The sequence below is a fragment of the Tachysurus fulvidraco genome, chromosome 17 (genome assembly GCF_022655615.1).
Source record: "Tachysurus fulvidraco isolate hzauxx_2018 chromosome 17, HZAU_PFXX_2.0, whole genome shotgun sequence".
NCBI lineage: Eukaryota > Metazoa > Chordata > Actinopteri > Siluriformes > Bagridae > Tachysurus > Tachysurus fulvidraco.
In genome coordinates this window covers 19,908,050-19,923,001 of record NC_062534.1, presented here as the reverse complement: position 1 = coordinate 19,923,001, position 14,952 = coordinate 19,908,050, and the positions used below count along the sequence as shown (strand labels likewise).

The 14,952-nt window shown below is 37.0% G+C and overlaps 2 protein-coding genes across 4 annotated transcripts; one reads left to right on the top strand and one right to left on the bottom strand.

Moving 5' to 3' along the window:
• Nucleotides 1-1,333: 1,333 nt before the first annotated feature.
• tmem60 (transmembrane protein 60) lies at nucleotides 1,334-4,939 on the top strand. Of its 3 annotated transcripts, none has more exons than XM_027136080.2 (2): nucleotides 1,334-1,503; nucleotides 2,349-4,939. In XM_027136080.2, the coding sequence occupies exon 2, from the start codon at nucleotides 2,369-2,371 to the stop codon at nucleotides 2,762-2,764; it is 396 nt and encodes a 131-aa protein (XP_026991881.1). In that variant the 5' UTR covers nucleotides 1,334-1,503; nucleotides 2,349-2,368; the 3' UTR covers nucleotides 2,765-4,939. The 3 variants fall into 3 exon arrangements, with proteins under 3 accessions (XP_026991881.1, XP_026991883.1, XP_026991882.1); XM_027136082.2 differs by lacking the exon at nucleotides 1,334-1,503 and adding an exon at nucleotides 1,691-1,962; XM_027136081.2 differs by lacking the exon at nucleotides 1,334-1,503 and adding an exon at nucleotides 2,042-2,251.
• A 1,590-nt stretch (nucleotides 4,940-6,529) lies between these two features.
• fgl2b (fibrinogen-like 2b) lies at nucleotides 6,530-13,347 on the bottom strand. The gene is made up of 2 exons (XM_027136083.2): nucleotides 9,133-13,347; nucleotides 6,530-8,105 (listed from the first exon to the last, which is right to left on the bottom strand). The coding sequence occupies exons 1-2, from the start codon at nucleotides 13,286-13,288 to the stop codon at nucleotides 7,396-7,398; spliced, it is 4,866 nt and encodes a 1,621-aa protein (XP_026991884.2). The 5' UTR covers nucleotides 13,289-13,347; the 3' UTR covers nucleotides 6,530-7,395.
• Between the last annotated feature and the right edge of the window lie 1,605 nt (nucleotides 13,348-14,952).

The window sequence follows — 14,952 nt, the reverse complement described above, 5'->3', positions numbered from 1 at the left end:
TAAAATAATCTGAATCTGTTTGTAGATTCCCAAGTGATAAACAGAGACGTCAATACTAATACAATTTAAATGTTTAAATGAACATGTATAGTCACACCATTGTAGCAGTGTTGCATGCAGTAGGCTATAAGTAGTGATGGTTTATTTGAAGTTTACTCAAGTGGAAGAATGTATGTAATAAACTTAGACCTACTAGCACTATACATAATATTTTGAAAAAGTAGATTATCTTAATATCAAAACCTTAAATTTTCTCTAGACTCAATGATAAATACATTTCTGACCGTTGGAACGAAGCAAAAAAAAACCTAGAAAATCGCATTCATGACGATTTATGGTGATTTTATTTCCGTTAGACCTTAGACCTACATTGACGCTGATGCATTAAAGAGGAGTGGGTCCCCTGTTCCAAGATGGCGGCCCTATTGACGCATGCGTTCCAATGTACTGCCGTAGCCAAGGAGACATCTAGTGTATATATCTATGCTGCTTATCAACAATCAGCTCAGCAGCACCGCCCCCTAGGGTCTAATTTAACAAAGCAGGACAAATAAGTAAAGCCCTCACGATGACATGTCCATGGTATTTTTAAAATAACTACAATAAATGAATACGCAGGCTCACAATCTTACTTACTTTTCAACCATGTCCATACATCTCTGCACTGCTATAGCCTTTATATTTATTTACGGTATATATATATATTACATACTGTACATATGTTTACATATAAACCTATATATTACATGCTGTACATATGTTTAAATATATACCTATATACATTACATGCTGTAAATATGCTACATCTATCTATCTAATTAATTAATTAATCCTGGAGTAACCCCCTGTCCTACGTATTTGTTCGTGCTTTCCCACTTTTCCCACAAATGTAATTAATTGCAAAACAAACCTGACTCTTGATTTACATTATATCACATTTAACCTGATGTTTGCAGCTTCACAGTGGCCCTTATCTACTTTACCCAAAATTATAATTATTTCATGGCTTTATTTTTCTATCATTGGTATTCATTGTTTTTTTTCCTGTCTTGTTTTCTCGTGATCTTTTTTTTTTTTTTTTTTGCATGGTTGAACTAGTTGAACTGGAAACTCTAGATTGACCCTAAGTGTGTATGCATGGTGCCCTGTTATTGACTAGATACCCATTTAGAGTGTATTCTTGCCATATATGGCCTGGATTAAGAGGTTACGCGAGATAAATGAATTAATAAATAAATATTTTTGCCTGTTATTTTGTAAGGTGCCAACCCTAACCCTGTTGGTAGACCAGTTTCAGTTCTGGGTCTGAATCAGGACTCCAGTCCTCTTAGGGGCGCTTTTATCGACATTACTGGGTTTCTACAGTTCCTCACTGCTATGAAGGAGAAAATGAAGGCGCTTTAAAAACGAGCAGGCAGAGATGAAACATGTATGTTCACATTTAAAACACTGCATTTTTAATTCGTTTTGAGTCCGAGCGAGAAGTTGTTTTCATTTGGCTGGGTAAGACATTTTAATAGTGTCAATAAACACGGTTTATTTTCCTGTCGTTTGCTGAAATTGACTAAGAGCTAGGTTGAATCCCGAATCAATCCGTTACGGAGACGAAGTGTCCTAAGTGGTTGAGCTAAGCTATTATTTGTAGCATGTGTAGTGCACTAAACTAGGGAACAGTGAGCGGTTTGGGATTCAGCCCTAGTCAGTCAGTTAGCACGTTAGCTTGGCTGCAGTTGCTAGCTAAGCTTTTGAGCTAGTTTAGCCATTTATAGGCTTCATGTGTAAGAAAACCAAAGTGATGTAACTTGTATAATATACAAACAGCAGACCAGAATAAATTATAAAAGTGAATTTGTCAGATTAGATACCACCATGCATGATTTTAAAGTCAGTGTTCACTAGTATGTTTGCTATTAGCTTTGGTGTAGCTCCTAATTTGACATGTCGAGTTACAATTAATTAACTGTAAGTGACCAACAAGTCTGTCTGTTGATATACATAATTTGTTAACCTCAATCAACGTCAGTGTAACTGCCTTAGAGGAGATGTTTGGGATGGTTGTTGGCTGGTTTAAGTTTATTGTTTTACATACAAGTCAAAAACATTTTTGAAGCTTTAATATCATTGGAGGTTTGACAAACAGTCCAACAATCACAAATATCCTGACAGCAGTAAAACTGTACCTGGCTAAAAAAAAGAGCTTTTATCCGTTTTTTTGAAATGAACATTACATTAAGACACTAACATTAAGTCAGTAAGTGCAACTGTACTGTAAGTATTTAAACATCTAGTGCTTCTTAAATCATGCCTGTGACTAAAGTGTCCTGTTGGTGTCTTTATATGCAATTTAGGACAGAGTTAGCGTTTCTGGATGAGCATGTCTCTCGCACAGCGAGTTCTCCTCACTTGGATCTTCAGCCTCGTCTTCCTCATCATGCTGGTACTCAAGTTGGATGAAAAAATTCAATGGAACTGGTTTCTCGTCTTTCTTCCTGTCTGGGCCTTCGACACCATTCTCCTGCTCATGCTCATTGTGAAAATGGCTGGCCGCTGTAAGCCAGGTTTTGACCCTCGCAACGCAGCTGACAACCTGAAGAAGCGAGTTTGGTATCTTGTGGCCATTTTGTTAAAGCTGGCCTTTAGTCTGTTATTGTGTGCCAGGCTGGAAGAGCTGAAAAAGATACAGCTGAGTTTCATTTGTATCCCTCTGTGGGCTCTTCTTATCGGTGCAATGGTGGAGCTCGGCTACAATGTCTTCCACTTCTGAAGAGACTGACAGGAAGACGTTGGATTGACTCAGAAGGAAATTGAAAATATAATTTGTGTACTATATAACAACATTATTTATAAGTATCCATATGGATTAGAACTACAGCTATTTGTAAAGTCTGAAAAGCCTCACTAGTGGACACATTGATGGTTTTTGTTGTGGGTATCAGGTAGCAGGTCCTACATGCCTACATTTTTTTTTAATCTGTCTTTTTGGTTTCCACATTTTCCTCTTTACCCCAAATGCAGGTGATCATCCAAGACTCATTTGATATCTGAAACTCTTTGCACTGGATTTGTAAGACATTGATGCTAACAAGTAGATAAACTTTATAGCTACAGGTGTAGCACTGCACACATCATAATCAAAATATTTAAAATGCCTTCTATAGACAACATAGCACACCTACAAATAAAACTGAATTTGTAGTATCACCTGAAGGACTACTACTTTCAATTGTGTATTTTAAGATTGCTAAACTGGCTTTGTCACAGCAAGCATATCAATGGAGCTACATGGCCTTGAATGTCAAACATTTCTTGGGTGAATGATTATATTTGGGATAAAAAGGAGAAACTGGATATTTTATTTTTGGCTTCAAAGTATGTTTCGAGATTTCTTCATAAGACATTACATTGAATTTTGGGTATTGTGTTTTCATTTTTAAAATATTTGTGCAATTATTACATACACACCATAAAAGAGATTTCAGCTGATGTTTTTTCATGCACAATAGAAAATGATTGTCTCTCAGCAGAAGCATATTACGTTTAATGCTTTATGTTAATGTGCAATAAACAAACATTATTTATTGCAGAGGTGTTATCATTAAAGAAACCACAGCTTAAATAAAATCAAATTTGCAAAGTAAGTTAACACCTGTATTAACTAAATTTTTTGTAAATAATACATACGCCTATGTTAGGAAAAGTTCGTTCAGATCCTTTCCATAAATGTTTCCATTATTGTGTTACAAAAGTAGAAGTCATTAGTTTTCTGTTCTGAAGACAATTTTGTGTCTGAAAATTTCATGTTCTTTACTTCTAACTGTTAGAAAACTCAGACACTGGAGACACTAAATAAAAATGATTAGTAAGGCCACCCTTAAAAATATTTTGGTTTGCAGTAACAATTAAAATAATAATAATAAAAAAGGTAGGTAGGTCTATTTTTTATTTATTTATTTTTTTTTCAAGTTTCAATGTAATTTTGGTGACGGTGATTACGTAGGTATGACTTTAAACAAATTAGCATATCGTGACGTCACTGACTGGGTCTTCAACCCGTGCCTTCGGGCGCATCATTGCAAACCTTATTTTGATGCTGGGCAATATTTATATTTATTTACAATACTTACTAAAATATAATTAATATTATTTTATTGCTTTTGTATTAGTTGTTTGAAGAGTAAAAAAAAAAGGTCGGTCTTAACGCAAATTTACAACCGGCAAGTCGGTCGGACTTAAAGCAGAAAACAAAACGAAACATTTGAGTCGGTCGGGTTACGGCAAACAAGAATATTTTTAAGGATGGCCTAATTAATTAATCAATCAATTGATATTAATGTAATCTACATTGACATAAAATGTTAACTGTATTTGAAAGACTCTTGTTTAAGAAGTACGCACTGCAGAAATATTCCAAATACAGGTCTAGTCTCCAGATACAGTTTGATTCCTTATGATTAATTAGACAGGTAGACAAACAACCTAAGATAATGAGGCACAATCCAGTCCAACCATGTAAACCAAACAGTTGAGGGCTTTGCTCAGGAGAACAACGGTGGTTCTTTGCTAATAAAATTCCATAAGTACATTGCTGGTACTTTCTCAAGGACTCAGATTTCAACTCACAAACGTATTATGCAAAGCCTTGCTCGCTGAGCCGTCACCCCCAGTGAGACAACGTTCTGCTGTCAAAATTAGTTCTGACACTAAAAACCTGCTGGTATGAATTTGAAGGTTTAGTTATGTTGGTGCTTAAGAAGGTCAAGTTGCTTTACATAACCACAAATGAAAAGTTAAATACACAGAGATGATGATGATGATGAAATATTCTCTCCTTTTTTATCTTTTTTTTTTCTCTATAACTTTATCTATGATGATGTTTTTGTTATGTGTGTAGATCATGAATTATTTGTTCTCGAAGCCAGAATTAAAACATTTAAAACTGTCCAGGCTTCTTGTTATTTTTAGTCCCTGTGTCAGAAAACCTCTACTTTATTACTATGTAATGGTCCAGCTGTCTAACTGGTAGGAAATGGTGCATGCATAATTTTCCCCCACTGTTTCTTATTAGATTACATTTCTTCAATCCAGACACCAAGTGTGGAAACTTGTCTCCAATGCAGAGACCTCTGGTTAATTTATTGGTGTAATATGAGCTTTGCACATGTCTTAGCGAGGGATAGTTGTTGTTCATATTGTATGTGATGTTACATTGCATTTAACTGGAAAGAATTTTGTTTACATTGGAGCACTCATACACTCAAGACATACTAAGTGTTCTGCTTTGGCTGATTGTGCTCTGGCGTTATGCAAAAGTAGCTCTAATGTCAATCGTGAATGTTTTCCCCCTTTTCTGTAAATAAAATGAAACAACCTTTTCTCAAACCTTTTCTCCTTCTTGTTAGGCTTCTGTGATCTGCTGATATCAACAGTTTATTAATGTTTCTATAAATATCGGGAACTACAGAGACCGGAGGGTGAGCTAATTTTTCTTTGTTTCAGGCTTTTAGCATCATTTGAGACATGGATGGAAAGACTCCAGACTTTGGCTTTGCCGAAGTCAAGTGCTAACATTAACATTCCATGCAGGGCAGTTTGGTTAATTGTCATTTAGGCCAAAGGAGTAAATGCTTTTGTCTTCAGTTCTGTTTCAGATGTCTACTCTTTGAATTTTTTTTTTCTAGAAGTTTTTAAACCCTGAGTTAAATTCAAAGTAACTTTTACTTTCATTTTACATAGTGTACCAGTTCATTTTAAACATTACAAAACTGAACTATTTACAGTAGCTAAGCTATGTTACTATGCTATACGTTTTCCCTCGAATATACACATTCACCCTCCATTTTAATATGAACACCTGCTCTGTTATACAGTCAGTGTGGCAGAAGTTTATAATCATGCATATACAAGTCAAGACTTTCAGTTAATCTTCACATCAACCATCAGAATTCACTATGTACTGCAACAGCTATACATATACAGTATGGTTGAAATGACAATAAAAGCTTCTTGACTTGACTTGAGAATGAAGAATGTGTTTTATCACCGTGATTTTGATTGAGGCCTGGATGTTAGTACCAAATGCGCTGGTTTGAGTATTTCAGGGTCTCCTGGGGTTGGTACACACAACAGAATAGTGGGAAAACATTGATTGAATGGCATTTCTGTGAGTAAAATCACCCTGTTTAACATCACTTTCATTCACAGGAGAAACAGAGTAATTAACATGCCATGTCATGAAAATCTTGCCCTCTCAATCCTTTTCAACTGCATTGGTTTCCACAGTCACCAGGCCTAATAGATAACCTTAAAAATTTGATGAAATTTGGAGACTTAGAACATAGATGTACTGCAACTATGTGATAGTCTCATGACCTGGGTGGGAATGTCTAAGGAGTGTTTGTATCTTCTTTAGAAATCCATGCCAGTGAAAACATTTCTTGGAGTCAATTGGGATTTCCCAGAGTATAATGAAAGATGTTCTAGCAGAAAATAGCTAGAGGCATGATGATAGAGACATGAACTAAGGCTTACCTTTGGTGTGTTTATCTTTTTTTATTTGAAAATGACTTCATTGTACATTATACCATCCCTGATATAGTCATAGAAAAGCTTTAATGTCGACACGTATTAATAAAACATGTTCAACCCATTACATACATTTACAATGGTTAGCTTAGAAGAAATATGATTTCAGAAATAAAACATGTAAATAAAGAGCTTATATTCAATGAGATAGAAGAAAATCATCAATTAACATTATACATTTAGTAATTGGATGTATTATATAAACAACATTAATTCGTTCATTCAACACTGTTTATGCTCCTCAACAGATTCTTGTATTTTAAAACATTGTCTTAAAATATGATAATCCCTTTTATTTTACATTTAGGAACATTTGGTTCTGTTTCCTGTAGGGTTTTATTTTTCACTCTAATGCACAGAAAAATATATTTATTCCAACAATCCAGAGAAATGTCAGATAGGAGGGTGGTTTTGCTTTAAATAAAACAACATCTTTTAGATATCTTTTGGACACAGGACACAATTTCTAACTTGTTCACATATACACCTCACATTTACTACCTTCTACTTTACTACTGTCTTCAATCATTTAATTCACCAGTAAGTAAATATAACTATAAAGTCCCCTTAATAAATATTTACTCTATATCTGCTCTGGCCCTCTGCATCAAAAAAATAAAATGGACCAAATTGTAAACCGTTGTCTTAATGTCCTAGAACTAGATAATATTAAAATAGTGCACAACAATCTGTTAAAAGAGAAAGAGGAATTTTCTCCAAGAATTATCCAAGCACATCTAGTGCATGGACAACTTCTTTCTCAAAGTGGCAGGGAAACAGCTGTCCTTTTGATTTTCTCAACATCAACATCAACTAGTCCATCAAAAGCCCTGTCCTCGGTCTGATCATCATTCTAACAGTCTTAAAAGATTGCCGGTCATGGGTTAGATAGGACTCACTGGAAATATTATGCCATGTGCCCCAAAAGATGCCATTTCGCACTCCTTTATATCTTGTCTCATAATACTTCCCGTTTAGGTTTGCAGCCATGCATGCATCAAACCACCATCCAGAGCTGTAGTAGGCGCCACAGTTTCCTGAGGTGTATTGATCATTGTCTCTATCTGGAGTGGTGAAGTTCTTTCCGTTGTGGTTGAACATTTTGCTGTACCGCATAGCATCTCCGGCTGTGCCTGAGTATCCTTCTATCATCAACCTGTAGTACTGGCTTTCATTGGCCACATGAAAGTGGTCGTACTGGGCATAGTCCTTTATCCCATCTAGATCCTCAAATTCAATGCGCAGTACCATGGCTTTAGTTGATGTCAGCCAATGGATCTTTTCATTACCTAGCCAGAACTCACCCTTTAAGTTACCAAAACCGTTCTTATAGTCATTCCATGTACGATTGAAGCTGATGCTCCCATCAAAGCGATGCTGAATTAAAGTCCAACCTCCACCAGAGGACTTCATGTCACAGAAGACAGGAAAAGTCCTGTTGCCTGATATGGTTGGTGTCACATTGTAGATGCCACTTGTTGGGTTTCTCATGATGAAGTCAGAACAGTCTTGGGAAGATTTATCTGTGAACATTTATTCATTTTATTAACCAAAAATATATTTATGATCTCATAGTTAGCAATGAACGATACATAAGACATTAAACATGACAGGGTGAGCTTGTATAGGAAAATAATTTACAGTGCAGTGTTTATAGCAGCTAAAAATGGCTTCTCTTTTTTCTGTCTCTTTTAATTAATAACTAAAAAAACAAAGCTTTTTGACATTTATGATACAAATCTGGATAAAACCTCAGGATAAATACAACTATTTTTGTAACAGGAGCAATGGCTCCTTCTGGAATCCCTATACAGATGAAACTGGTAGCACATCTGGATGCATGTATGCTATTTAGTGAACAGTGAATTGGAAGCAGGAAAGGTGCGTGTGCATAAAAAACACGGTAACATGTTTTTTCCATTGCTTAATGTTCCCCATTTGTTACTTCTTAATGCTGGGCAAATGACTGAAAACTATGTAATGAGCCCCCATTTTGTTATAATAGATGAATCACTTCCATCTTCCTGTGTTTCCTAAGAGCACAACATCTGCTATTCAGGTGAAATATGACATTCAGTTATTATCAACCATTGATCCTTGCAATGAAGAACAGACCAGAAGACTTGACACTTCAGAAAAGTCTCAGACTAACAGTAGGGCTGGAGAGCAGCTGTTGGTATTTACAGTTATATTATGTCATTTCCTGTTATCTACCCAGATTGAATTCACCTAAATGTTTTAGTTCAAGAGATACAGATGTCCGCAAATGAACTCCTCCTAAACCACAGATGTAATTAATCAAAAAAGCTCTGATATTCTCAAGCACTCTAGGCTTTGGATGCATTAAGCAGGCATAAATCATTTTGCCATTGTACTGTAAATATTTTTGAGCGCCAGCTTTGAGTGATAGTCAGTTTTATTATGTAATCATAAGTCCTCACATTAAGCTAATCTACTACAATAGATATCATGGAAGCATGTGCATGTTTCAGGATATTTTAATGGCTTTGATACTGTACATAACCATCCAAAGAGCAAGACATTGCTTACCTCTGTCATTGTTTAATGATTCATGGCTGTTGCGTTCTGACCAAGGAGTTGGACTGAGATCACAATCACCATGACAGTTGCTGAGCAGCTGCTTTTCCAAGCCCTGTCTTTCATTCACGTTGTTAACAGTAAGTGGTTTCTTGTTATCTCCACTGTTGGTTTGCCCATCTGGGATTTTGTATAAGGTTTCCCCTGTTATTATGTCTACAGCAACTGGGTAAGATTTCCCATTATTTGTATCAACTGAATGTCCTCCGTTATTGCCCTTTACTGAGTCAGAGTCTCTTGCTCTGTTTTCATCGGTGCTTTCTGTAGATATTGTTGACACCTTTGAGCCGGCAATTGACTTGACTAAGTCCATAATGATACCTGTTGAGCCAGCTGTTCCATTTTGGTTGCTGTCTGAGAAGTTGGGTCTCAAAACTATTGACTCACTGGATTCTTGACCATTTCTCGCATTCTGCAATTCTTTGTTTCCAGTGTCACTATGAGATTTTTTGGACTCCATTTCCTGGCCGGGGTTTTTGAGTCTGTGATGAACATGTTTATTCGACACTTTAACTCTAGAAGTGGTTTTGGCTTTTTCTGCATGGTCTTGATCCATAAAATGTGGTGTTGTTATAATAGGAGGAGTAAACTGAGACATTGTGCTGTGTTTGTCCTTAAACTCTGTTTTCATTGTGTATGAGGTGGTTGTAGTTGTTGGATAGTTTAACTCATTCCTATCATGCCTTGCCACAGTTAAAGGTATCATCCCATCAGGAATTCGAGTGCCTCCTTCTCTGAGTGTTTTTTTATGTTTTTCCTGGTTGGTCTGTACACTGCTAGATTTAAATGGGGTTTCTGCTGTTCTTCTGTTGTTGCCTTTTGTCTCTTCCAAAACAGGTGGTTGTGAGTCCCTTCCAATGTTATTTACTATGTCCAAAACAAGATCCTGTTGTGAACTTCCACCCAGTTTTTCATGTTCGGTCACAGCAGTTTGAGAGGTGCTTTCACTCTGGCGATTAACCATGTCTAATACTTCGACTGCAGGGGCAGTTTTTGCACTTTTTATATGAGCTGTACTATTTAACACATTATTATGGCTGGATACAGTTTCAGAATAAACACGCGTTTTCACAATACGTGTTGTATAATTACCCTGCCCACTTGTGTATTTTGGGTCACTCGAACCGAATGCTTTACTTTCATTGACTGGTCTTCTTTGCCAAATATATGGTTTTCTACGTCTAGGATCCTTACTTGGGCTCATTCCAGGATTGGTTCTTTCTGGTTGATTTGTGATGTCTTTCTGCTTCTCTGGCCTCCTAGGAAGAAGTCCAGTGGGCAGGTGCCTGCCACTTGTTATCGCATACTTTCTCAAAGCTGTAGTTTTGTTGTTCCTTAATGTCTTTTGTCTTTCAGAATCTATACTCCCTGGGTTTGAACTCTTAATCTGTCCATTCCTGGATTGTGTCATGTTAAGTTTTGATTTTGGCAGGAGCTGTCTTTTGGGTAGGTGATCATTACTATACAGACGGGGATTTGTATCATTTACATTAAGTCTGGAATCAGAGATGTGTATTTCTGATGTCTCATCAGTCGAGTGATTTTGATAAGGATAAGACTTCTTTGTATCAACTTTAATAAGGGGGTTTGAATCTATTTCAGGCTTCCTCTCCTTATCTGTCCCAGGTTGTAGTTGATTTGTAAAAGTACCATCCAGTGTTACTGTATATGTTTGATTTACTTCACTTGCATCTGTTATGTCTGAGATGGATGACCCTGAATTCTTTGATCCACTATCTGTAGCGACATTATGGACTGTGTATAGGTCACTTACAGCATAACTCTCTGAATCTGCACCAGCTTTAAACTTACTTTTGCTGTGATATGTTAGACCTACATCACCTATAGCGTCAGATCTTGACATCTCTTGTCCACGGATTGTCTCAGAATTATTTACTGGGTGTGAACCCACTCTAGCATCACTCCCTGAACCCGAGCCAGCTTTGACCTGGTTTTTGCTGTGCATTATTTGTGGATTGGTTGGACTTACATCAACTGTGCCATCAGTTATGCCTGGGGTGGGCGATCTCGAATTATTTAGTTTGTTGACTGGATTTGAATTCATATGATGCTCGGCATCTGTACTAGATTTGAATGAGGTTTGAGAGTAACTGGACTGTGTTTTTGGATTTATTAGATTTAGATCAACCGTCGCATTAATTCTATGTGAGATGAGTAATGTTGAATTCTTTAGCCCACTCACTGTATCGTTATTAACTGGCTTTGAAAACATTACAGCATCAGTCTCTGAATCTGTGTGAGTTCTCGATTGTTTTCTACTCTCTACTATTTGTGTAGTTGTTGGACTTACATTAACTATGCCATCATCTGTGCCAGAAATGGGTGATTGTAACACATCTTGTCCACTTACTGTCTTAATATTTTTGACTGGATTTGAGTTCATTCCAGTGTCATGTTCTTCATATTTGCTATATTTTAAGGAGGATTGAGAGTTACTACTCTGTCTTTTTGAACCATCTGGAGCTACATAAGCTATGCTATTAGCGCTGTCTGAGATGGGTGATCTTGAATTTTTTAGTCCAGTGACTGTCTCACTGTTATTAACTGCAATTCCAGTATCACTCTCTGAATCTGTGTCTGCTTCGAATTGATTGTTATTGTCTAGGATTTGTGGATTTGGTAGACTTACATCAACTATGTCATCAGTTATGACTGAGATGGGTAATCCTGAATTGTTCAGCATTACTCCAGTATTACCTTCTGCATCCGATCTAGGTTTGAATAGGGTCTGAAAGTTAGTTTTCTGTATTTTGGGATTTTTTGGCTTAACATGAGCTGTGACATTAGTTCTCCGTAAGGTGGGTTTTCTTGAATTCTTAACTCCACTAATTGTATCAACATTATAAACTGGGTTTAAATTCATTCCAGCATCTTTCTCTGAATCTGCGTTCGTATCAGGTTTAAATCCATATTTAGATTTGATTTCCAGTGTTTGTGAATTAATTTGACTTACATTAACTGAGGCACTAGCTTTGTCTGTGATGGGAGATGATAACTTCTTTTGTCCTCTGATTGTGTCAGCTGTGCTAGGTCTTGAATGTCCTTTTTTGCCCTCTTCTTCCTGTTGTTTTCTGGTAAGTTGTTTCATGTTTGGTTCAGGTTCTCTGTTGTTTGGAGCATCAGTGCCACCCGTCACCAGTCGTCTTTCCACCAGTACCGTATCACTTTTTGGTGTCTTCACTTGCTTTGTTTCTACATAACCATCTTCAGTGTCATCATCATCATCATCATCATCATCCGTAACTATAGTATCCACCTGGTATTCAGGAATACTCTTCACCTTGCCTTTTGCAGTGAGGGTTCCACTAGGGTTCATATTATATCCAACTTCGATTTTGCTGGCCTTATGTTTTTCATGCTGTGTAGGTTGTTCACTGTCCAGATCTCCAGGGAATGATGATTCATATAATGTATCCATTGGAGACTGTAGAGTCGTCTTTTTTGTGGTTGTAACTGAGGGCACCTCTTCAAACCTGCTCCTATTTGTCATATTTTTTTGTGAAGAATTAGATCCTTTTGGCCCTTCGTTGGTCTCAGCCCTTGGTTTAGTAGTTGGTGGGTTTACATTCATCCCCTGTTTGGTATTCCTTTGTTTTCCAAAAGCTGTTGGATTTTCTTCCATTTCATCACTGCTGATAATTTTAGGGTCTTTCACCGCAGATGTTGAAATGGTCACTTGAACTGGTCTCTGTCTCTTTGCTATGTCCTGCTGTCTTCCTTTGGTGTTGAGAGTGCCTCTAGAAGCTTGAATCCTTTCTCTATCCTCCTCTTCATTATTTGTCCGTTTGTTCCAATCCATTCCTTGTCTCTCCTTACACTCACGACAGTCCTCTTTGAGCTGGTTCACCATCCGTGTCAGGCTTTGCAGTTCTCTGGCCATCTTCTCCAACTCCCTGAAGGACTTGGGAAGCTGGACAGTGAGAGGAGGAAGAGAGATACTATAAGGGCATGTACTTTCCCCATCCTTGCACTGCCCTAGAGGTTTTAACCTCACCCATGAAGCGCTGTGTTCAGATGGATCCGGACAGCTCTGAGACGCCACTAATGTTAGCAGACTGCCCCACAAAGAAAACACAGACAGCCACATTTTGTCCTGTTTGTTAGATGGATCTGTTAGATCTGCTCAGAAGTGTGAGAGGGATAGTGAACTAAAGGAGCGCCTCCCTTTCTGAAAGCTGTTTGCACTCAGAGAGAAAGTGACGTGGATGAACAGAGGGTCTCTGTTCAGGAATTTGCCTTTCAGCGATGACAAAGTAATTAGAAATCCTTTTATAATTAAAATGCCACTGTAGAAGCAGCTGAGTGCAATTATTTTTACAATTAATTTTTCAAAAAAAGAGATTTTCAAAAATTTGATTTTTAAAAGTAATGACCATCAGTTTGGCCAAAACAACTCTGTTAGTACTCTAACTTAGAGGGTCCAAAAACAACAACAAAAAAGGGCTTCTTGATATGAATGACATTTTATTTGTCTTCAACTTCTGCGTGTAATTGAATATTGTAAATTATGTCAAAAATTAGTTTGAGATTTGGCTCTTATGACCCCAGTCTCAGCGACTCCTACTACATTTACATTTTCCTTTACATTTAAAGTGTTTATCAATTCATTTTTTTTTTTCAGATCAACATGCTTTGTTGTCTCTATCAAAATTTGTGCTCATGTTAGTTCAATAGATCTGGGTATAAGTTTAAAAAATGGTTTAGAGAGAAGTCACAGAAATCACAAGGATGTGTTTGTACAGTGATTAAATTGTTGCTCATGTACTGTAAGTGGTTGGTAAAGAGGTAGATCATCACTCTTGACTTGAAGACAGTCAGTGACTCAGCTATTCAGACAGCCACCGGAAGTTTATTTCACCATCTGGGTACCAGCACAGAATATATATATAAATAATCCTATATAAATACGCTTCTGGAATTGAAGTCTCTTACATAGTGCTTGGTGACTATTTTCACATAAGTCAGCTTTTTATTGTGTGATAAAAACTGTTTAAGATTGTTATTATTCCAGTTTGTTTTTGGAGATATTATTTAGATAGCTGAACTTGTTTGTTGCTGAACTATTTGCTGTTGCTTACAGCTGGACAGATTATTGAAATTAAACTCTAAAATCTCCACTGGCTTTCAGCATACCTAATTTTATCTTTCTATGTGTCAAAATGATTTAAGTGAACGCGGTATTTGTTAAAATGCTATCCGTGATTACAGATAAAATGCCTGCCAAGTGAATTGCGCATCCCCTTGAAGTGGCTGTTTTTGGAGCCGTACAATCTGCTGCATCGCTCTCTGATCTGGAACACACATTGCGCTTTCTGCATATATCATAACCACAACCATGCTAGCATACAGATGTGTGAGATTGATCCTGGCAAGCAGATACACTGCATCCTGTCTCTAATACCATACACACATGCATATGGGAATATGTCGCCTGCTTTGGGGACAACTCTGGTTCTGCTAATGCTGAGATAAAGGCAGTGCTGTCTAAGCTCTGATGTCCTAAAGCTGTTGTTTTTAGTTGTTGTTTTAGTTTTGTTGAGTGCTGTAGCTTTGATTTAAGTGACTGGATTTAACTGCAAACATTAGGCAAGACTGAAAAACTCTTCCAAAAGCCTATTTTTGATACCAGAAGGAAAAAAATGTACACATCACATAGCATGCAATCAGGAAATGTACACTCTAGATGTAACCATCAAATTATTAAATAGATCAAACCACAAAGACATCACCATGTATGGTTAAGGCTATTTT

What these genes read in the sequence shown, in the direction of transcription:
- tmem60 (XM_027136080.2), top strand. Translation starts at nt 2,369, where the DNA reads ATGAGCATGTCTCTCGCACAGCGAGTTCTCCTCACTTGGATCTTCAGC.
- fgl2b (XM_027136083.2), bottom strand. Translation starts at nt 13,288, where the DNA reads ATGTGGCTGTCTGTGTTTTCTTTGTGGGGCAGTCTGCTAACATTAGTG. An exon ending in ATCATTAAACAATGACAGAG is followed by an intron (nt 8,106 to 9,132) that starts GTAAGCAATGTC and finishes AAATGTTCACAG; the next exon opens with ATAAATCTTCCCAAGACTGT.